The sequence below is a fragment of the Lagopus muta genome, chromosome 3 (genome assembly GCF_023343835.1).
Source record: "Lagopus muta isolate bLagMut1 chromosome 3, bLagMut1 primary, whole genome shotgun sequence".
NCBI classification, from domain to species: Eukaryota; Metazoa; Chordata; class Aves; order Galliformes; family Phasianidae; genus Lagopus; species Lagopus muta.
Window position 1 is genome coordinate 21,118,660 of NC_064435.1, and position 23,070 is coordinate 21,141,729.

A 23,070-nucleotide genomic window follows, 5' to 3' on the forward strand; every position below is an offset into this window, starting at 1 on the left:
ATTGTGCAGACACTGGATAATATTTTCACTCTGCTGCTTGCTGTGCTTACTGCCACTCAGGGACCACACTTCCCCTGGCTGCTCCTTCCACAGCAGCAGGCCAAGGTTAAGTTTTCTCCTTAGAACACTCTTCCCCCTCATCGCTGTCCATTGAACAGAGACGGGTGTGAGAATCCTTCTTAGTTTTTTTTTGGCTCAAAGCTTGCTTCCTGAGGTTTTTCTTGTGATAAGACTCTGAGTGACTTGTCAGGGAGGCAACTGATGGGTGCTAACTGTGTGACAATCGATATCGCTTTGGGAACATTTGCAAGCCCCTTCCCCCAGAGCTGCTTGCTCTGTAGAAGAGCGGAAGAGAGTGCTCAGCAGTGTTCACTGGCGGAAGATCTGGCTTGCGGCCAAACCGTTCCAGCTAAGTATGGAAGGTTGGGGGATGATACCATTGTATCTTGCGAAGGCAAGATGCAAGTTGGTGCCTCCCTGCTTCCTCTTATCTGCTGGCAAGGCCAGAAAGATAAGAACAAAGGAGGTTCCTGCTGAGATCCCAGAGCCAGAAGCTGCCACCGCAAGGAGAACTGACTCAACCACCTTGGGTTTGAGCTGTCACTCAAAGGAGAGCTGATTTGACCACTTTGGATTTGAGCTGTCACTCCAAAAAGAGCTGACTCAACCACTTTGAAGCATTGAAAAAGGGCCATCATCACCATGGTCGTCGTCGTCATTGGCAACAGGACAACTCTGCCTGATGACCCACCGCTACTGAGGATCAAAGACTGAACTACGAACCTCGCTGGATCCATGGTGGTGACTATCTCCCTCTTGCTGCCTATAGAGACTCCTTGCTTCTTCTTTTCTATCTTTTCTATCGCCCTCCTTCCCTTCCCCCATTACCCTAATCATAATAGAGTCCGTTCTCCCCTTCCCCATTCCCCCTGATTAAGATTTGTAATAAACTGGTTGGACCAACATTTGAACCGTTGCTTCTTAATCTCACGCCGGGTATATAAATAATAAAAGAACCTCCTCTCCCTCCTGTAAATTGGAGCGAGACAACGGGCTAATGCCCATCTCTGCCCTTTACAAGACCAGCAAAGTGCTGATTATTCAGAGGAGGGGACGTTTGTTATTCAGTCTCTGCTGACTGCCTCTGAACGGCAGGGATACAAAGCTGTGATGCAGCTGGTGCAGGCCCTCCCCTGCCAGCCGGAGAGCGGGTTCATTTGTAGACACTGCTGCAGTTCTTCATTTAGAACTTCTGCTCAAGAGGTAATTACAGCTGCTCTCTTTGTCATTTCCGCTTCAAACTGAGTCTGTCTCTGTTTCATCTGATGTTCAGCGTTTCTCTGATGCTTTCGGGAAATCTCCTCACCATGACAGGAACGTAACAGGATTATTTCCATTGCTGGTTAAAAACTGGCTAGTTGTTGTAAAACTCTTCCTGCAGAAACAAGAAAATCTACCACAGGAGAAATACGTTTAATCAATGCAGTAAGCTGTATTTCTGCTACAGAAGGCAATATCATCCCATTTAGTAAAATAATTCAGTTTCAGAAGGTATTGTCTTTCTAAATACATAATGAAATGAATGAAGACAACATAAATACACTCAACTCTAAACTGCGCATAGATAGACTCATAGAATGGCTTGGGTTGCAAAGACCTCAAGGATCACCAGGTTCCAACCCCCTGCCACAGGCAGTGCTGCTGCCACTCATCCAGTGCCCATCATCAGGCTGCCCAGCACCCCATCCAACCCCAGAACATACAGAGCTACAGTTAAAATGATTGAGATTGTCATCGTAGAAGTTAATGACCACCAATACCTGGCCCTTGTGAGGAATGAAGCAGCCTGGCACTTTGTTGGCTCAGTGCAACTGGCTGTAGTACAGAGCTCTCTCAGATACACAGCTGCCTCACAGGAAGAGGATGTTTAAGGGCAAAACCCATCAATTGTGTTAACGGTGTTTTAGCAATTAAAAACTTCATTCTTGGTATTCTACTTCAAAACCAAACCCAAAAACCACGCCAGAACTATAAGCTCAAAGAGGGTAGAAGCAAAAGTAAGAGTCCAGAAATTGTACTTTTCAGGAAAAAGACCTTTATTTATTTTTTTTAATTAACCTGAGAAAAGGTTTCACTGGAACAACATCCTTGATGATACTTCTGCAGCACTTGTGAGTATGATATAATTTATATTAAATGTGCAAAGAAGGTATCGGGGCATGTGAAAAGTTTTAATGCATCATCTTGAAAATGGGAGCTTTGTCACAATGAAATACAAAACAAAAGTACTGCCTGAAAGAAAACAAAAACCCTACTGGTCCACCAAATAGCCTTAGTTTTAGCCTCATGAATTCGTCTGTAAACAGCAATAGCTGGTATTTTAAGTAATCTGATTACAGACTCGGAGTTAAACATTTTAATTGTTAGATGCAGCCATTTGTTCCCTTAAAAGCTGTGCAAACCAGCAATCCTTCCGTGCACACAGAAAACAAAATTCTCTGTGCACTGAAACTTACTCGTTTGTCATTTAAAAACATACCCATTTAGTTAATAATTAATTATTTTGAGCCAAAGTGTTCCATGACAAGCTAATATATTATTCATTCATCTCTGTACAGCACCAAAAATATTTACATCTGTTTTGTACAGGCTGGGGGGGGCGAAGAAACAGATGGGCTGTGCAGTTTATTTGAAAAATGTTTATACTTGTAAGTTGTTTATAGCAAAGCTATCGTTAATGGATCTGTTTGTCTTGAAGGTGCTTCCTTACCACGAGAACATACAACCCACAAGGTGATAGAACAAGTGATGACTGAAAGCGTGCTTCCTTTGTACCACCAAGGTATTTCATGCCGTATATAAATGCAAAATAGATATTTCCATGTCTAAACAAAATCAGGATGACACAAACTCCATAACTGAACACAAAGACATGCATTAAATTCTAGACTAAAACTGTATACAACTAAAAAGAAAAAAAAAGAGCAGCAAGTTTTAAATACATGTATGCTGTCAAACTAAAACAGAATTCAGACAGTCCATGTAGAGACCCACTTCAACCCATGCGTGTTTGCAGAGTTGTACTGACATCTTACAACCAGTAACTCTAACCACACAACAAATAAACTTGAAGGTCTTAAAGTTCATACACCTTTTTAAGGCTGTCAAGTTCTTCCAAAGAGTATTGATGATTCTGGTTTTCTGTGAGCAAAGCAAACAGTCGCTGAACCTGTTCTTTTTCGTTTTTGCTGAGAAGAGCCAACACCACCTGAGAAAACAGATTAGGTTATAATCAGCACAAGCAACTGAAAATCACAGCATTTGACAGAAATACAGCAATCATTTCCTACTGAAATATGAAACTCCTAAATTTCTGTTTGGCTGAAGTACTCATTTAACCTAAGTTCTTACCTTAAATCTTTCTGCTTTGCTCAAATAGAAAAGATGCTGATATACAAGGCCAGGATCTTTTCCAAGGATGTAACGTTCCAATGACTGGATGAAAATCAAAAAGATTTCTCCTTCAAGCTTGTTACTTAACAGCATTGGCAGTTTTTTTGGATCAGTAACTGTTAGAAGATCTGCACAAGCAGACTGATCCTTATTGGTGTTCACTGCATTTACAATCTGACCAAAGTCATAGGCATTGGATGGTTCAGAAATCGTCAGTTTTTCACAGGTCTTTGATGGCACACTCTTCTGAACTGCTTCTTCAGAGCAGACATCGTCAGCCACAACGTCTTCTGATGTCACAAGCTGCCCCTCTTCCTGTTCATCAGTTACCTTCACAAAAGAAATGGCATCAAATCATTAATTCCATACATGGTATGTGTACATTCAACAATAACATCTCTAAATTAAAGCTGGCATTTCACTCTTCACAAAGGCTTCTCTTTATAGGCTTTACTCTTCATAAAGGCTCCTATGTTCCTCTGTGTCCTTCTTCCCCCCAGAATGGTACAACCCTTGTTTATCCTTAAAGGTTTCTTAGTCAAAAGTCTGTATTTTGCATTTCTTCTCACTGCCTGGCATTCCACTGTAGAAAGAGAAATGAAGCACACTGGAAGAGAGCTAGGGATAGGGATACATATTTTAAATGTGAAGTTGCAGAACTGAAGTTTAGTTTCCACATGCTTTTCATTTACAGCTTTATTTCATTGCTGTGACTTCAGAATAGCACATGCACACAGCAGTTGCATCAGGTTGCTGTTTGTAACTTGCCGTGGAAGTAGAAGGCTCATCATGGTCTAACTGCCTGCACTGCCACTTCTCCCCAGATTGTACAGATTGCACTGTGCAGAGCTTCATCAATCAGTTGCTAGAAAATTAGCCTTGAGTTCCACTATCATAGAATCCTTAGAATTGGAAGGGACCTTTAAAGGCCATCTAGTTAGCTTCCCTGTAATGAACAGGGACACCACACCTAGATCAGGTTGCCCTGATCCAGCCTCACCTTGAAAGTCTCCAGGGATGGGGCATCAACCACACCTCTGGACAACCTGTTGCAGTGCCAGCCACATTTACAACTACGTAACTACTTTTACTAAAGTCCGCTTCAAACTTTTAGGAGCCGTGGAGTCAGTACAAACCTACCACTGCACCTCACTGAACAGGGTCTCTCCAAAAACTTCATGTCAGGCCTTTGAAAATCTGAAGATGCAGCAGTACACATTACAGTGCTGTGCTGGGAGCAAGCTTAGTCATTTCCGCAGGCATTGGGCTTATAGAGCTTTTGCTTTATTTTTAAATAATCCTTAGTATCAAGGGAGATATCTAGCTGTCTTCTATAAAATTATAGCTTGATTAAAATGGAATAATAATGATAAATCTCTTTCTAATTAAATTTTCCTTCATTTTCTTTGCATACTGCTTTCATGGCATTCCCACGTAGGTTAGACAAGGAATGGTGTCTTAAAGTGGCAGCAGCAATTACAACAGCAAACATCAATGCTTCCTGCCCCAGCCCTGCAAGAATTACCTCTGCTGGTAATGCAGTCGTCTCCAAACACTGCATTCACTGCCCAGAGCTCCTCTGAACACTCTCAGTCCCTTTGTCACAACTCACAGCTTAACTAATGCTATTCCCAGCTTACACCATTACATCAAATCCCACAGACTTGTGATGCTGGGAAATATATCAATAAAACAAGTTGTTGCTGTGTTAGTAACCACCATTTCCATTACACCATCATTTTGAAATTGCACAATCCAAATTACAGTCTCAGTTTAATAGCATAGACTGGAAACTATGTATTTTAAACAGGGAAGAGTAAAAAAAACATTCTTAAAGGACTATTGAAATTACAATTGAAAGCATCAGGTGACTGAGAAAATCCCTTCACTACTTAATTCAAAAAACTGTGGAAAGCTATTATTTTGATCCAATAGATAATATTAAATCACACATTTCTTTTGCCAGACTCTGCAGATAGTCCACCTGTACCACTGCTTTTTAAGGAGGGATCCTTCATACCAGTAGCTTTACTACCAGCACAAGAACAGCTGGCATGTTGCTGACAACCTTTGCCAGAGGTTGCCAGAATAGCTCAGACTTCAAAAGCAAGGCTGCTCTTGGACAGCCATATCCTGTAGAATTACTATTTCAAAATCTCAACAGCCTTTGATTATAAGGAGCACATGCTGAAGTTTCTTGCTGTCTAAATGTACTTTTTTCATTTCTGCTGTGGTTCCGAATGCACTTCGAAGCAGGCAAAGCTTTACTGCAGAACAGAGTGGATGATGAACACAGTGTATGTGAGCATCCTCCAATATGTTAAAAATACAACTCTGCCTAAAGCAGGTGTAGAGCTAAGAATTACAACCCAAATGCTTTGGTATTATGTTTGCAAATGTATGGCTTCTGTACTGCCTGCTTGTAAAAATGAACAGATATACCTCTTGTATGGTTATTTTCTTCCTTTGCTTTTGTTGACAGTCAGTGACAGCAGCACTGCCGAGGCTGAGCAGCTGGGTTATCTCCTCTAGTTCATTTTTTGCTTCAAGAACATTTGGATCAATTAGAAGAACTTTCTTGAGATCATTGATGCTGGCTTGATAGTTCTGTAAGTAAAAGGGAAATTTTTTTTTTTTCATAAACACACCATGGGAAAAATAAATTACAATTATCATACTGTCTTTTACTGTTAAGAGAAATAGAAATGCTGAAATCTTGACATTAAGTAGACAAAAATAATCTAAATGCAGTGTTAATTTATAAAGGAAGAAAAAAAAGGAAGCCAAGAATGAGTTTGAATACTTTCTGTCTAAATACTTTCATATTAAATATATAGTATGAATTAATTTATGCTCTGAAAAACATTTCCCTGTGTTAGAAAACAGATTACTGGAGATTGCTGCTTTTAACTATAATTAACACTTTAATACCTTCTCAATGCCACTCCTTCAGCAGTTTGTGTACTTTGACAGTAGGCCTAATTAAACTTAAATTAAAACTATGCCTTAACTTCCTGGACACCATTTCAATAGCTCATCTCAAATGGGCTGGCACACAAAGAAATTCCTGGTAATACTTGGGAAGACAGATTACATGATGATGAATTCTAGGATAAACACTGAAGGACCAATACAAAGATAGAGTGACATTAGGACACAATTCTTCCAGAATCATTCTTGTCATTTATTTCATGCTTTCATTTCAAGATTTGACTTTCAGTATTATGCATTTGTATATTAAATTTTCCGGAGAGACAAAGTTCAGAGCAGCATCAGTTCTGAGGAAGGCTGAAAAACCGCATGGAATGAACCAAGTTATCCTGGGGGCTGAATATTGAAAATAAGGGTAAATGTAACAGCAGATAGCAAAAGACTGTGCACAGAAAAGTGAGGGAGTTACTATTTCCTCTGTTCTCAATCAGTGTCTCAAGGTTATTAAGGGTCATATTATCACAGAAAAGAAAACAAACCCTAAGAAAACAATCCTCTGTTGCATCATCAGTTGACATCTTTCCTCAGCTTCTCAACAGTTATGAAACCACCAGTGCAAAAGACAGACATTCTCTTTTCTATCCAGAATATTTTGTTCAATACCAATTAATTGCATTCAAGGTGCAGAGAAATTGCATGAAGTCTGCGAGTGAACCAAGGTTTGCTGTATCATGAAAGAAGAGTCAAAGAATCAGAATTGTGCAAATGAATGCAGCAAGGGGACAGCTTGCCTCCTTCAGCAAACAGCTGTATTTGAGCTGAAACACTTGAATATTCACAACTACAGAGAAATGAGGTTCCAGAACAGACTTCTGACAATGATCACATTGGCCAGCAAACAACCAGTTCTCCTAGGTTTTAAACTGCATCCTGGGCTATCGGGTGTAGGAGGTACAGTCCAGTCCCATATCCTGTGTTGCAGGCCTAATTCAGCAAACAAGTACCACCTTTATCCTGATCTTTCCTTAACTATATTTCAGTGAGTGTATAAAAATCATTAAATTCCACTGCAGCTTTTGTGATATAAATACTTGTTTATAAACAACACCTTCCAGCTAAGTTACATCTTGACAAAATAGATGCATCTGGCTCTTACTATCTTTTGTAACAAAGTCATTTGTCAGTCCTAGATCACCTCTGTTGCTTTCCCTAGCATTACCACTCCCTCATCCCTAGATCTGGCCATCTTGAGAGTCCCTAGGTGCTCAGTTCTGAAAGAATTCATGAGCGCCGTGCCTCATGTGATGACAACAACTTCAGTGTGCTGATGGAAAGGCAAAGGCTGAATCCCCACACTGCCCACAGAGTGAGAAAGGAAATCACTGACAAAGATTTCCAATGCATTTGGAGAAGGAAAGTAGAAGAGAATGAAGATAATTAGAGTCCTGGTTTAATACGACAAGCACTCAAATATGTGCAGGTGCCAAAAGACAGCTTGAGATTTTAGTTTGAACAGATGAAGGCAGATCTGAAGAGAATCTGTATGTAATCAGCTAAGATATAGTGAACACCTTGCCAAAAAAAAAATAGACTGGGACACACAGGGGTAAACTAGAACACTTATAACAGAGTTTAAACCTGCTTAACTGCCTTTCTTCAAAGCTTATTTATTCCAATATTCCTTCTTTTCTCAGATTATTGTAAATCAATGTGCAGATCTTTATGTTCAAAAAATATTTATATTCTATATATGCCTAATGCTTTACAAAGTAATACATCATCAGCACTGCATTCTTTGCTTATGTTCATTGACTTAATTACCTGATGATTGCCTTTGAAGAGGATAAGCAAGTTTAGAAGTACTTAAGGATATCTGCCATGTTCTTTTTCCTCACCTGTAATCCTTTGTATGCTAGTGCTCTTCTGTAAAAAGCTTTAATATTAGAATCTTCTATTTGAAGAACATGATCACAATCTTGCTTAGCCTCTTCATATTTATGCAGTTTCAAGTAACAGAGAGCTCTAACACAGAAAAACAGAATACACTGCAATATAAGTAAATTCTAGTGTACTATAATGCCCTCAGCATCTGACTCTCTGTAATGTTTATTACAGTATTTCACACAATATCAATATGCTGTTGTTGTTTTTCCCTTACAGTACATCTTTTCTTCCTTCAATACATCAAAACCAGTAAGTATTAATGACATCACTGGATGGACTTAGGACCAATTCCAGTTAAAATTCAGGTATGAATAATGCTTGAAGCTAAGCAGGTATACAAGTACTTTAAAAGCAGAGTCTATTTTACTTAATATGCTAGTATAGTAATGTATATAATACAGATTCTATGCAGACACTCTGAGTAAAAAAGCGCTCTAGATTAAATAAGCAATACCATTTTCTGTACTTAATTATTACTTGGAAGTCTTCTATTCAGGTTTGGGCCTAGTAAAATCCTTCTTAGTTTGAGGAAGCTGACAAGATTACAGCATAAAGAATTATGCCAAAGAATTAGGTCAACCTTTAAAATAATGCTGCTGTGTGACGATGCTTCTACTTCTATCTTTTCAGTACGCACATTTTCTCTACATTATTCTCTCTATTTGGTACACTGCAACTGCACCTTAGTTTGTAATTGATATCAAGTCAATATTCTCACAAAATTCTGCAAAATGCTGTGTTAATTATAACTTTTACTTCGGTTACTTTACAGACATCTTAACATCTTTATATAAACATCACTGACATTAATACTTGCTTTGCTTGGAAGACAACGTGGTTTAACCAAATATCAATGTTGTTACTAGAAATGCTCATCAAGTGGAAAAAAAAAAAAAAAGCCTTTCTTTACAAAAGGGGTTGAAGTGATGCAAAATCCTTATTTTCAGTGCGAAAATGTAAGCGTTATTATCCCACAAAGTGGGGTTAGATTTTAGATCTTTACCTGTTAGTGTAGATTGTGCAGTCCTTGGGATTTAACTTCAAGCATTCACTGTATTTATTGACAGCTTCATCATATTTACCCTTCTTCACAAAATCATTCCCTTCACTTTTTAATGTCCTGAACTTTTCCTCAGCTTTCTCACCTGCATAACGAAAGGATCACAGTGTTATGTAAGCAGGTCGGTTCATTACAGGTAACTGAATCATCTACCCAGACCAAGAATAACTGCCTGCCTTCTGGAGTATTTTTATCAGTTTGCACATTCCAATTTCTGTCCCACATCTTCCCAATGCTCTAAGAAAGGTATGAACCTACATACATGCATCTGACATAACACATAAGTTTTAATACACCAAGGTAACTATTTTTGCTGAAAATAATGTGAATGCAACAGACAACTCTGCTTTCATCTTCTCCTCCTCTCAACCTGCTCTTTGTGGCACAGGGGGATGAACCACTGAAATACTGGTTTTATTTACAGCAGTAGAAATGTAATCAGTAGCATTAAAAGCCTTCTAGATCTTCCCCATCACACCAAAAAGGCCGTTATGTTACCTAATATTCTTTCTGCAAGAAACCAATCCATCACAATGCCTATGATAAACTGACAGTGAAAATCACATCACTGGGGTTAGTGAGACATCAACAATATTCTGTTAATGACTCTTATGATAAAGATGTTTCAAGTAACTGGAAAACACCAAACTATACATATATATATAAATGCTTTCTTCTTTCATAATTATCTTTCCTTCCACATCATTTGTTGCACGTGCTTCTGAATTAGACCACAATTTTAATGCTTGCTATGGACAACCAAGCCTGATCGCACTTTCAAGTCTCTTGAAGTAGACTGAGGAGTGTTTTATGTCAAAATCCCACAGAAACACTCTGTGGAGACAGTGATGGCTAACAGTAAAGTCTCAGAACACATTAAACATGATCTAAGGAACTGCTATCTTTGTATCTTTATGATAATTTTCAAATTCTCTCTCTTCACAAAGTTATACAATGTTGTAGAGAGGTAAATTTAATCGTTCCTAGTTAATCTAGTTAAGTTAAAATGAAATTAAAAAAAAAACAACAAATTGCACTCCCTGATAACAGAAAAAGCCCAGAGTACAACCACTGCAGCATAAATATAAAAGCTTAGCTTGAAATTTTTCTTAATAGCAACACATTTGTGTCAAATATCAGTTTTCTACTTCATCTCAAAAATAAATGCTAAACTGTTCAATCCTTAAGTGATAAATCCTTAACAATATGCACAACTAACTGATATGCTCCAGTCATTGAACATTTTAAAAAGTAGGGTAAAACTTTTATGAATTTAATTGAGCTTGAAATATACATTGACATCCTTCATGTTCCTTAAACAAAAAACTAAGTTCCTGTAGCATTACCATTGTTCTATATGTGCTATTACTCTAATTATTCATAATCTACACCATTCAAGTTTTCCAGAACCACACTTAATTCTCAATAAAAAAGTCAAATTCTCATAAATGCACGCATGCATAAGCTGTCTGTTAATCTCCATCAAGCATAAATAAGTTTAAGGATGACCGTTCAGATAGCACTAAGGTCTTTAAATCCATAGTGCCCAAGAGTACAGATTATTTGAAGGTATGCATTAATGCAATAATTGATTGTGGAGAGACAACTCTATCACTGCTACATATTAGGCCAGCAACATAATTATGCGGTACGTTCTCCTCTCTGTTAAACAAGCATAGATATGGATGCCCCATCCCTGGAGGCATTCAAGGCCAGGCTGGATGTGGCTCTGGGCAGCCTGGTCTGGTGGTTGGTGACCCTGCACATAGCAGGGGGTTGAAACCAGATGATCACTGTGGTCCTTTTCAACTCAAGCCATTCTATGATTCTGTGATTTTCAGTGCTTATTTTCTTCACATAGTCATAAAACACATAAGGTAACCTTATTTAACCTTAATTAACAGTCAAGGAAGTTTCAAAAATGACACAGCTAAGGCCGCTGCAAGAGGATTTAATATCAATAAGAGCAGAATTGGAGAGGCTCCTTCACCTGATTTACTGGAGCAAGAAAAATAAAAACTCCAACAAAAGGAAAAAATCAGAGGGAAGAATGTGTCCTAACTGAAGGTAAGCACTCAGTGCATACATGAAAAGACTCTGAACCAACATTTCTTAAGAGTGCTTGCTGAATAGCCACTGTTGAAATTAAATTCTGTACTAAAAAAAAAATCAGAATTTTTCTTCTGTAGTCCATTTCACTACATGCTGGCCACACAGAAGCCTACTTGTTCTGTTCTGAACAGCTGAGTAATATTTCTTCAAGCTTCAAGCTACGGCAGGGGAGATTCAGGCTGGACATTAGGAAGCATTACTTTTCAGAAAGGGTGGTCAGGCACTGGAATGGACTGCCCAGGGAGGTGGTGGAGTCACTGAGCCTGGGGGTGTTCAAGGAAAGGCTGGATGTTGTGTTGAGGGACATGGTTTAGTGGGAGCTATTGGGAATAGGTGAACGGTTGGACTGGGTGATCTTTTAGGTCTTTTCCAACCTTGGTGATTCTATGATAAATTCTATTCTATGATTTTTATCAACTATTAAATGATGGCTACAGATTATGCAGCTGCTTATGATACTTAGGGTGGGTTTCTGTCTAGTTTATTTTTTGGGGGGGAGAGAACTGTTCTAGCTGCTGTATGATGAGGTCAGGCAAACCAGTGACACCTGTGATAGGACTCAACACAATGCTGATGAGCATTTCTGCTATATTTTATATCACCTTAGAAATGACCTGCTGCAAACTACACTGCATCATTTGGCCTCCAAAAAACATTTACCATAACTGTGGCTCTATAAAGTGCATCAAACCTAATCACATAAAAGATCATCTAATCTGACTTCTCACAAAGTTCTCCAATAAATATTTATCGAAAGTCATTTCTTTACTATATTTAATGGTATTCCATTTTTTGGTTAAAAGTATTTTCTAGTACATACTTATCTGCATTAGCTATACATACGATTCATCTGCAACTGTTCTTCTTTGTTGATATGTGTGGGACTGCTTGGCTTAGCCTCTGAAGTAAAGTTGCCTCCATCCCACCTGTGTAGCTGAGCAGCAACAGGAACAACTGGAATCGGTGGCAGTTTTTCCCTCCAACAAGAACCATCTTGATCAATTAAAGTCTTCGTTATTCTGAAAAGGAAAAGCCCCATCAACATGACTCTTTATACACTTAATTCATGCTTTAATAACTTACAAATTAAATAATGCAATGTTCCAATTAAAAAAAGAAAAAACAAACACAAAACTGAACAATTATCCTTAAGATTATTGAAAAAAAAAGCAACAACTGTCTTGGTAGTCAACACTACTGAATTTATTTATTTGATTCAGACTTTTTCCCTTTTTAAATCAGAGTGCTTATGCTGGTATGTAGGAGACAGGACACTGACATCAGCCACATCTATAAAAGCAAATGTCAGATTTTGCAACCAAGCTCTAAGTGCTGCCTCAAACATGCAGTAAAGAAAGGGGGAGGGGAAACAGACATCTACGCTGCTTAGTTTTCTCAGTAGCTCATTGGTGTTATCTGAAACAAGAGTAAAAAACAACGTCCTGAGACATAAGCATGCTATCTAAATTTGCCCATGTCAAACAAAATACAATTCTCTCTCACAAAAGTATTTTCTAAACAACCAGTACAGCTCACAAATTACTTACTAAATTACACTTCTTACAGCAGTCAGAAATTCTTCAATGGATTATTCTTCATCACCATTTAAAAATGCAAAGAAAAGTATATTCAAACTGTTCAGTCTCTCTTTAACCAACAGATTACAGATCATCTGTTTCTACACATGAGAGGTTCAATACAGAATACAGTTAACTGGAGTTTCCCATTTCTGTGATAGGTTTTGGAGAAAGACTTAAACAAGCATGAATAAAGAATTCATGGTTTTCTTGCAACTTTTATAGTGATTTAAAAAAGAAACATACAAGCAAAAAAAAAGCCCAATCAAGCTACTATTAACATATGATGAGAATGCTAGTAATACAAGTGATATAAAAGCCTAATAACAACATTAATTTAGGAGCCAAGAGGTAGCTACTCTGATGTCTACTTTAGCAAAGAAAAGCTTTCATAATTGTAAAGCAAGTCAAATTGATACTCTGTAAATCAATGAATTGAATTTGCATATTAGATGCATTTCTATCTAACGTAGTGCAAGAAAACACCCTATGCTAATTATCTGCCAAAAAATAAAATAAAATCTGGTAACCCTAAATGTGACTCAAATGAGACAAAATGAGCACTAATAACCCAGATAAAGTTTCCTTCCTTGTTTTTTCCTTTATAAACGTTTCAATAATAATGGCTATAAAGTAAAAAACTCCTCAGTGCAATACACCGGCTGGAGCTGAAGCAGCTGGCACCAAATTATTTTCCTATTAGGATCCAAAAGAAGAACCAATACAAGAAGCAGCACTTCTAATATTATTTCACAGAACCACAGTGTGGTTAAAGTTGGAAGGGATCTCTGGATCCATCTGGTCCAGTTTCCCTGCTCAAGCAGGGACAACTTGGGCAGCCCAGGCAGACACTGATCATAAATTAACACAGCATCTTAAAAAATAACACAGAATAAAAGCACTGTAGAGCTATACAGCACATGATTTTATGTGCTATGTTGCATGAAACGTGTGCTATATGCTGCATGAAACATACCATTTGGTATTGAAAATAAGTTCTTAACACTACAAAATGTGATATTCTGTGTATGATCTAGCTATTTAATCTGTTTTCCAAGTGAACAAGAACATTTTTCTTTGTATTAATTGCATATACCCTTCCAGGGCTTTCCTCTTTCTGGGTGATTAATAAGCAGTATTTTATAGGGTGACAGAGAAATTCTGTTTTGTTCTTATTCTACTAAAGCTTTAGGGTTTTTTTAAGCATCATTTGGATGCAAGTGTTAAGAAAAATGTGGCACACTGTCATAAGTTAGACAGCCCTAAGATTTACTCTGGTAATGTTATTAGAGAATAAAACTGTACACGTTTTATTAAAAAGTCAATTATTTATTTTTCTGGTTCTTCTCATAGAATAATTCTGTTCTACAGAATTCTAACAGAATAATTCTGTTCTATTCTTCTAACAGAATAATTCTGTTGAGAATTGGGAGAAGTGGAATGACATTTCAATTTAATTAATGGAAACGCTTGAACATACTGTCCAGCATGAAAGACACAACTGAAAATCATCTAACCATGATAAACACACAGTTCTTTATGCTTGTTTTCAGTTGACTTTTCAGAAAAATAAATACATTCTTTCTTATTTTACTTTGGTTGTAAAACAGCAGGTAAAGGCTCTATCTTAAAAATTCTACTCATTTTTAACATGAGAACAATCTCAATATCAGACTGAACAGCTGTTAGGTTTTAAGAGTTTTTGAAAGGCTGCTTAGCAGGTAAACACAGCAAGATTAGCCTTAACAAGATTTAGTGAGCCCACTTTCAGACAGATGTAGGAAGATGAGGTTTTCTGTCAGTTTCCTACACAATCGCCATCCAGTTTCCTCCAGAAACTCAAGAACAAATAAATCCTTCAGTAAAAGCAGGTTGTTAAGACCTGACATTTCTAAAAAATTCAAAGATCTATTTTGAGGTTGTCCCACAAAGTAAAAGGGCTGTACAGTACCTACAATTCTTTGTTATTGTCATTTTTCAAGGTGTATCACTTCAGAAATAAAAATTGATAGTTTGGTCATCGATTACAGTTTAACTTACAAGCAATAAAATACTCAAAAATAATTCATATTAAAAATTCAGTAATGCAGGAGGTCCACGCTCAAGAAAGTAAGAATTTGCAAGCAAAAATTAATTACCAGCAGAAGAGAAGACAAGAAGGAAGAAGCAGCTGAAATAAGGTGATGGGTTGCCAGGGAGGAAAGAATAATGAGCAGTGAAGCTAAAAACATAAGGAAGGCCTAGAGAGGAGAAAAGGAAGAATGTTAAGGGAAAAGAAGGAAATAAGCTTATTACTAAGCAAGTTACAAGTCATTGTCAGAAGAAACCAAAAAAAGAATATCTGCAGATAAATAAGCCAAGAATATTAAAAAAAAAAAAAAAAAAAAAAAAAGGTATAATAAGTCTGATAAGCTGTAGAGATACCAAGACAGGAAGTTACTTCAGCAAACCAAATGGTCTATTATCAATGCAGATCCAGGAGATCAGCAACAATTTGTTGTGTAATACGACTACAAAGAGGAGATAGTAAAGTTTCATGATCTCCTTTGGTCGTCTCTTCTTAAATAAGCAGAACTTAAAAATATTATTGCCTCTTCATTGAAGCATAAAGAAAAACATAGACACTCATTACCTAGCCTTAAGAAGGAAAGAACTAGATTCCATTGCAAAAAGTTGCAGAAACATGGGGTCCTGCTCGACAATTAATATCTGTTCTGCTTTCCTAAGTATTTTTTTGTCCAATAAAAAGAAAAAGGAAAGAAAATCAACATGAAAATCCTGTCATTTGTGTATTCACGTACTTTCAACATGTTAATGAGAATAAAATTGTAACAACACTATCATAATAATGAACGATTATATATAGTATCTTACAGTAAGATAGTGTAATGTATCTCCAAGCAATCTGTTATGTTCCTTTTTTTTTTTTTTTTTTTTAATGTCTCTAAGCTTTGTAGCCAATCACTGCAACAAGCTGCTCTAGTGCTCAACTGCAGCATACTGAAGAATTCACACCTAACATAAATCTTAGTTGCCACATAAAGAGTGCTAGTAAATTAAGGAAACAGAAACGGCAGAGAAAAGGTATGGACTTAAAATATTGCTCTACATGATATCAAATACAAGTTAGGAAAGAAGTTGGAGTGCCAGTCAAAAAAAAAACAAAAGTCTTTTAATATTATAATTTTAAAAGAAAAATGTGCTGCAGAGGGCAACTGTTAAGCTGTGGGAAAACAACAAAATTAAACAGCCAGTCCTCTAGTTCTAACATACTAGTTGTGATGACCTTGCTGTGGGATAAATGCAGAAAGGATGTACTCCCAGGCAAAACGGAACTACATTCCTCTATTTGGACTGATGTGTAGAAAATGTACAAAGTGCATTTACCTATTAACACTGTCATTTGCTGCTTGTACGCTGCTGTCTATTTGTAGAACTGTTTTGTAATCAACATATGCCTGTCGGTACCGCTCCATAGACTCGTACGCCATTGCTCGTCGTAGGAGAGGCTTGAGGGAAAATGGCTGAAGCTCCAGAGCTCTGGAAAAAACAAAAGAGATATGATGTTAAAGCAGAAAAAAGGCAAATAATAGTAGTAAATAATAGTAGTACAGCTATTTCATTATATATACAACTATGTGGAACAACTGTGTGATTTCAGATTTGACTTACAGTGATATAACCCAGGAAGACACTGTTGAGTGGTTTATTATTAATGCCCCAAATGAAATGCAGGTCAGAAACGGTTTTACTACAACTTACTCAACTCAAATCCGCATCTTCCACCTGCAGAACTATTCCTTTCCTGGTGATGAAAGTAACAAAATGACAGCTGTTGTTTTTCTCAAGTCATGCCTAGACCTACAAGAATTTCAAGTCTATTGTGCTTTTGCCTACACAATTTTTAGTTCTTCTTCCTTATGTGAAAATATTCACTTAAAAACGCATTTAATGAAAAACAAATACACCCTGTCTACTTTTGCCTTTTAGGTTTCTGCCTGTCTTGTTCTTCTGTGCCTCAATCCCTGATAGCGTGCAATCAGAACTTCTGAACATCAAGTGCTTTGCCAGTAACTTGATGAAGCCACAAAAGCTTTATCAATTAAATATTACTTTTTACTAATCACTGATCCTTGCTAATAAGACAAAAAGATAAACACCAAAATACTTAAATTAGTGTGAGTCTGGGCAATTAGATGTCATGGAATCCTAAGGTAATTCACACTCAGTAAGGTCTCTAGTCTGACCTGCTGCTAAATGTGGAGTCAGTTCTGACATCAGACAAAGGTTGCTCAGAGCTTTATCCAGTCAGGCTTTGAAAAGCTCCAGGGAAATTTCTGCACAAGCACCCTAGGCAGCCTGTCACAACATCCCACTGTCCCCCACTGGGAAATGTTTTTTTCTTCCAATGTGCAGCCAGAACTTCTTGGGTTTGTTTTTGCCAGCTGTCACTTATCCTCCTACAGTACACTCACCGCCAGAGCATGTTCCACTTTCTGGTTGATCTCCTCATAGGTCCTGGCTGCCTGCTGCTAGGAGCCCTCAAAGCCATTCTTCAAGCTGAACAAACCCAGCTCCCTCTGCTTCTCCAGTCAAGTGTTCCAAAAGCCCAAAGCCCCCTCAGTGACACTTCACTGAACTCATTCTAGTTGATCAATACCTTTCTTGTAGTAGGGAAACCAAAATCCAACACCATAACATAACATAGTTGCTGTCTAACAAGTGCTGAGTACAAGGGATAATCACTTCCCTTAATCCACTGGCTACGTTCCTCTCTGTACTGCCCAGGATGTTATTGGCCCTCCTGGCTGTTAAGTTAGCTTTTCACCATCACTCCTCCACAAAACTGGAGAAACAACAATCTCTGTCACGAAGATTTCCAATTTCTGTTTCACAAGCATACCAACATTCCAACTCTCCTTATCTTAATGAATGCATTTGAAAAATACAAAAACATGTGATGTCACAGCTCTTAAAAAACTTTGCAAAAATGCTCCCAATTCTGTAGCTTACACAAAAACTAACACAATATTCAGGCTCCTAGTATTTAGAATGACAGAAAAATCACAATTACTATTTAGAGTGGAAGACATTCCTTGAAAATGTGTGTTGCATTTGGTGGGAATGCAACACTCTCTTCCCAGGGCAGAAAGTAAAGATAATACATTCACAAAACAAGCCACACCATCATATTAAATTAGGGAAAATGAAGTTAGTGTAGGAGCCCTGCTTCACTCACAATAACAAGAAATATCCAAATGAGAGACTTGACACAAAGAGTGATCCAACAGATGGCTTTTCATAAATCTTTAAGCCTTATGCAGCTAAAACTTAGTAGATGTCCAATACATTTGTATACTTTTAATGTCACAAGCATAAGCACTACATTGAGTTTTACTAGATTAAATCAAGCAACTTATTTGGAAATCATCCCTTATATTGTGTTGCCTGGAGTAAATTTAACTGACACTGCCTACTTTCTGCAGGTTGGCTGTTCTGCCTCCCAGTTTCTACATTACTTCCATCTCTCTTATGCTTAGTAGGCATCACTTGTTCTTGAATATGCACAAGATTAAGAATGCCGTGATAAAATAATGAGAAAATGAGCTTTCACTCAGTAAGAATATAAAAACCAAAATCACTGTATTACTGACTTTGGCTGAATTCTTCTATAATAGAAAACTCCTGAGTTATCTGTTGGCTGTTAAGTATGCCATCTTGTTTTATTGTAGAATCATAGAATGGCCTGGGTTGAAAAGGACCACAAAGATCATTTGGTTTCAACCCCCTGCTATGTGCAGCGTTGCCAACCAGCAGACCAGGCTGCCCAGAGCCACATCCAGCCTGGCCTTGAATGCCTCCAGGGATGGGGCATCCACAACCTCCTTGGGCAACCTGTTCCAGTGTGTCACCACCCTCTGTGTGAATCTATTATCAGACAGCTGTCCATGTTCCTGCATCTCCTTTAACAAATGTGGTTAACCAGTTAGATATAAGGTGTATTTTTTAACAGTTGGTTTCTAGTATGCAAAAAAAACCCAAAACACTAAAAGATCTAAAGTATCCCAACCATCTTGAGAAACTCTTTGCCATTTAAGCTTTGTTTTTATCCTATTTAAGAAAATATAACAAAAGACATCTGGAAATACACTAATAATTTAGCTGAAGGCAGTGTTTGAAAGTTACTGAAGGCATGTCATCTTCTCTTATTCCCGTATCCTTTAAAGTCATAATAAGCAGGAAGGATTTTAGCTCAGTTTCTTAACTGTAATCATTGCTTGTAGCTAAGCTGAATATATATTTAAAAAATAAAAACAACACTGAAACAAAGCAGATATGTGAACCTCACAAATGCTTCAAAATAATTTCCTACATTATTATAAGCATTATGGATTAATAAAGATTGCACACAGAGGTTACTAGTGAGCATTACTGAAGCCTGCTGTTATAATAAAAAACGCAGATCTTCTACACATACTTGTGTATACAAGAAGCCTTGTAAGTCAGATAAATGTTATTCCTTCCCTAAGCTTCACGTGAATGTTTATGTAACAAATAAATGCATCTGTCAGATTATACAGGGATTCAAAGTACAATAATAAGATATCACATAAAACGTTTAATCATCATCAGGAATGTTGTTGCTCTGCTTAGAAGGTTGCAATTTACCTGTTACAATCTTGAATGCAGTCACTGCAGTTGCCTTCTTTGAAGTAACATGCCGCTCTGTTTGAGTACAAGATACTTAAATCATCCGGACTTCGTTCTCCTAAAAGAAGTTACAATTACAACCAAAGACCATTAATAAAATGACACTCAAGAATTAAAGCATTTGTATACAGTAAGTTGTACTGCAGCGATGCAGTCTGCTCTTGATGCAAAGCCGGAAGGAGCTTTCCTTTATTATATCACCTAGAATACTTAGTTATTCAAACACAAAGAAACGCAAACATCTCTGTCCCGAGAAGTTAAAAGAGTATTTCACTCATCTTCCTCATTTTGTATTACGTGAATTATCCTCTAGTGGCAATGACTAAGTATTCACTGCACAGTAACTTGTGCCAAAAATCCAGGGATAGGCTAGGTTAGTTCATCTGCAGTTCCTTCAAATCACATAAACAACAATTCTAAATTTAAGCGTAAGGTATCACACTTACCGACACTGATGACATATTCAATTGCTTCTGAGTATTTGGGCACAGCTTCTCCAAACTGCCCACTCCTAAACAACTCATTTCCTTCACTTTTCAGTTTTGCAGCAGCTGGAGGAAGCGAAGTTGAATGGGCAGAACCAGCTGGCAGGGACCCCGCGCCATGCGATCTGGAGGACTGGCCGGCTTCAGGGTTTTCACTTGTTTGGTTGCTGTTTAAATAACCGTTGGCTTCACCTTCATGGTCTGTTTTCTGTGATTTTTTCTCCGCTGCGTCTTTTTTTAATCTGCTCTCAGTTGATTCCTTCTGCTTCTCGGTCTCTCTGCCGTCCAACTTGGAGCCACCTCCTTTGCTGTGAAACTTTCTCAGCAGGTTCCCCATCTCAGCCTTCCCCAAAGCCGCCTCGCCTCTTACTGGCAGGACAATTTCTGCAAGGAAGTTAATCAGCTGAGTTAGAGCTTGCATCATCAGAAGAAACTACTGCCATGCCAAACGAGGGGTGCACTTCCAGAGAATACAGCGCAACAAAGCTGCATTTCACAAAGACTGATTTGCCTCAAAAAGCACAGGACAGTTCCTACTTAGCAGTGATCTGTAATGAATACCAAGAAAGCATTCCTGTGAAATCGCATTTCTCCCTGCTGAGCACCAGGGAACGCCCCTGTTCTGCAGTGTCAGAATGGAACAGAGCTCACCTTGGAATTAACTCTTTAAATACTGAATATTAAAATAGCAACACCGATTTTCCAAGACCAAATCAAAATCTTTGCAGGTTAAAACCAGAACACACGACCAATAAAACAGTGATGTTACACATTTTAGAATTCTCTCCTTCCTGTAGGAGGAATAAAATTTCATACAACATTCTCAAAAAGGCTTCATTTAAACTAAGTTCAACGAGCCTTTTGTAGACAGTTCAGATCGTTCAATTTTCACCATTACCATTAATTTAAAAAAAAAAAAATCACAGAGTAACAGTATTGGATATTAACATACATAAATCCCTTATTCACCTGAATTATTAGCAGATTACCAATCCAGCATTCAAATACATATTTCAGTGGAAAGCCTGACTATTGAAATTACCAGTTACATTAAGGGACTTCTGCAAACATTTTCTTTTAATTATCACTTGGCACAATTAATTAAAATGCTGGATTTTCCTTTTCCCTTAACTTGATGTGCTCGTCTGCCAAACAGTTTTTCATGTCCTCCTATATTAGAATAATTTCAAATGACTCAAACTAAACTTCTGAAGTTGATAGAATATGAAAGTACATTTTTTGATGCACAAAACGTAACAAATTAAACCAAACAGGATGGGAAAGCATAAGATTTTTGAAAACAATTCATGCCATATGCAGTAGAACTACTGGAGTCTTGTTGCCTATGTATGTCAGCTTTTAGATTCTCTGCTGTCTAATAGACAAAAGCTCTGAATTCATCTCAGCCTCTTTGATTTGAAATACGTTTATTTTTCGGTAAGCTGATACTCTGCAATGAGAACGACGGTACAAAAAATCTGTTCTACTTCCCCTTCCTCCATTTTTATGAAGCTTTATTATTTTTATTTGAGATTTCTGTCCAGCAAAAATGTGGCAATGCTAAATATGCCAAAAAAGAATTTTAATCCACGTTAGCACTAAAAGAACCAACTTAAAATGGAAAGTTATCGAATGCCCTGAAAGGAATATTTGACATTTGTTTACACAATGGATTACATCACTTAAAATGAGTTTTCAGCTACAGAAGGTATATCTCCTTCAGAGCATGGCACAAAATGAAATGGAATGCAGAACGAACAGCAAAATATCTAAGTACACTTCACAATGCATTCACCTCCTATGAAGCCAAGGAATAGTTTCAATCTTTTTTATCCATTCTGGACTAGCTATATATAAAGGCAACTGGAATCACCCTAATCTTGATAGATAAATCTTTAATAATTTTTTATATTTTATATACATATATATAATAATATTTTTGCTTTTGTACAACACTGTGTCAGTTAAACTATTCTGTATTATATGTTCTTGCTGGAGCTGAAACTGAAATGAAACTTGGATTGTTCTAAACCAGAACACATAATGAACAAACTTCTTAAATAATTCCAGTCTCTGATTGTTTAGAAGTAGTCATAAAGAATGGAAAACAACTTACTGGTCAACATTTACACTGACCTTGTAATTGAGGGGTTTTCTTGATTTCAGGAAGTTCACTACAAATTCAATTCTAGAGTTATTTTTCAACAGTGTGTATTTTAACGTGACCTAATTTCTCACAGAGTTTTCAATAGAGCCTAAAAACGACAGTATGATCAGTATAGTATATATCAGTACTAGGCATTACACAAAGTACTTCTAAGTGAGAGTTCCTTCTTCACAACATTCACAATTCTAAAAATAAAAAAATATAAAATGTAAAAGTACACTGAAAAGAGGATTAGGGAATGCAGAATGGCAATTATAATGGTTAACAAGGTGGACAAACATTCTCATAGAAGAGCTCATCAATAAGGCTTCTAACCATAGGGAGAATGGACACAGACACGGTCACTTACTCGAGGCCACAGTGGCAAATGAACTTTCTATTACAGTGAAAGCATGATCACAGACATATTATATCCACTTAATAAAATTTGTTTAGAAAATCAACAAGAGAAACTCAAAGAGTGTTATCAACTATTTGTTTTGGAAGGCTGTCAATCAGTCACTGTGAGGATACCTCCTTTTACTTAAGGGCATAAGTCATTACTTCAGAGGAACAACTCTACCTGGTCAAGATCAGCAGAACACAGTGTGTAATTCATCCACAGTACGTAATTCATCTGCAGAGACATTG

The 23,070-nt window shown here is 37.4% G+C and overlaps 1 protein-coding gene across 3 annotated transcripts in view; it reads right to left on the bottom strand.

Annotated features, from left to right (window-relative positions):
• Positions 1–2,036: 2,036 nt before the first annotated feature.
• The window catches only part of SPAG1 (sperm associated antigen 1), a 37,285-nt gene continuing 16,251 nt past the window's right edge, over positions 2,037–23,070 (bottom strand). For 2 of the 3 annotated variants that reach the window (XM_048940344.1, XM_048940342.1), the window contains 9 exons: positions 20,235–20,657; positions 19,747–19,846; positions 16,465–16,617; positions 12,344–12,519; positions 9,332–9,473; positions 8,280–8,406; positions 5,896–6,060; positions 3,412–3,783; positions 2,037–3,268 (listed from right to left, as the gene is read on the bottom strand). In XM_048940344.1, coding sequence (XP_048796301.1) covers positions 3,137–3,268; positions 3,412–3,783; positions 5,896–6,060; positions 8,280–8,406; positions 9,332–9,473; positions 12,344–12,519; positions 16,465–16,617; positions 19,747–19,846; positions 20,235–20,657 — 1,790 coding nt within the window. In that variant the 3' untranslated portion in view covers positions 2,037–3,136. The remainder of the gene's footprint in view (positions 3,269–3,411; positions 3,784–5,895; positions 6,061–8,279; positions 8,407–9,331; positions 9,474–12,343; positions 12,520–16,464; positions 16,618–19,746; positions 19,847–20,234; positions 20,658–23,070) is intronic. The other variant, XM_048940345.1, reaches the window with a different exon arrangement.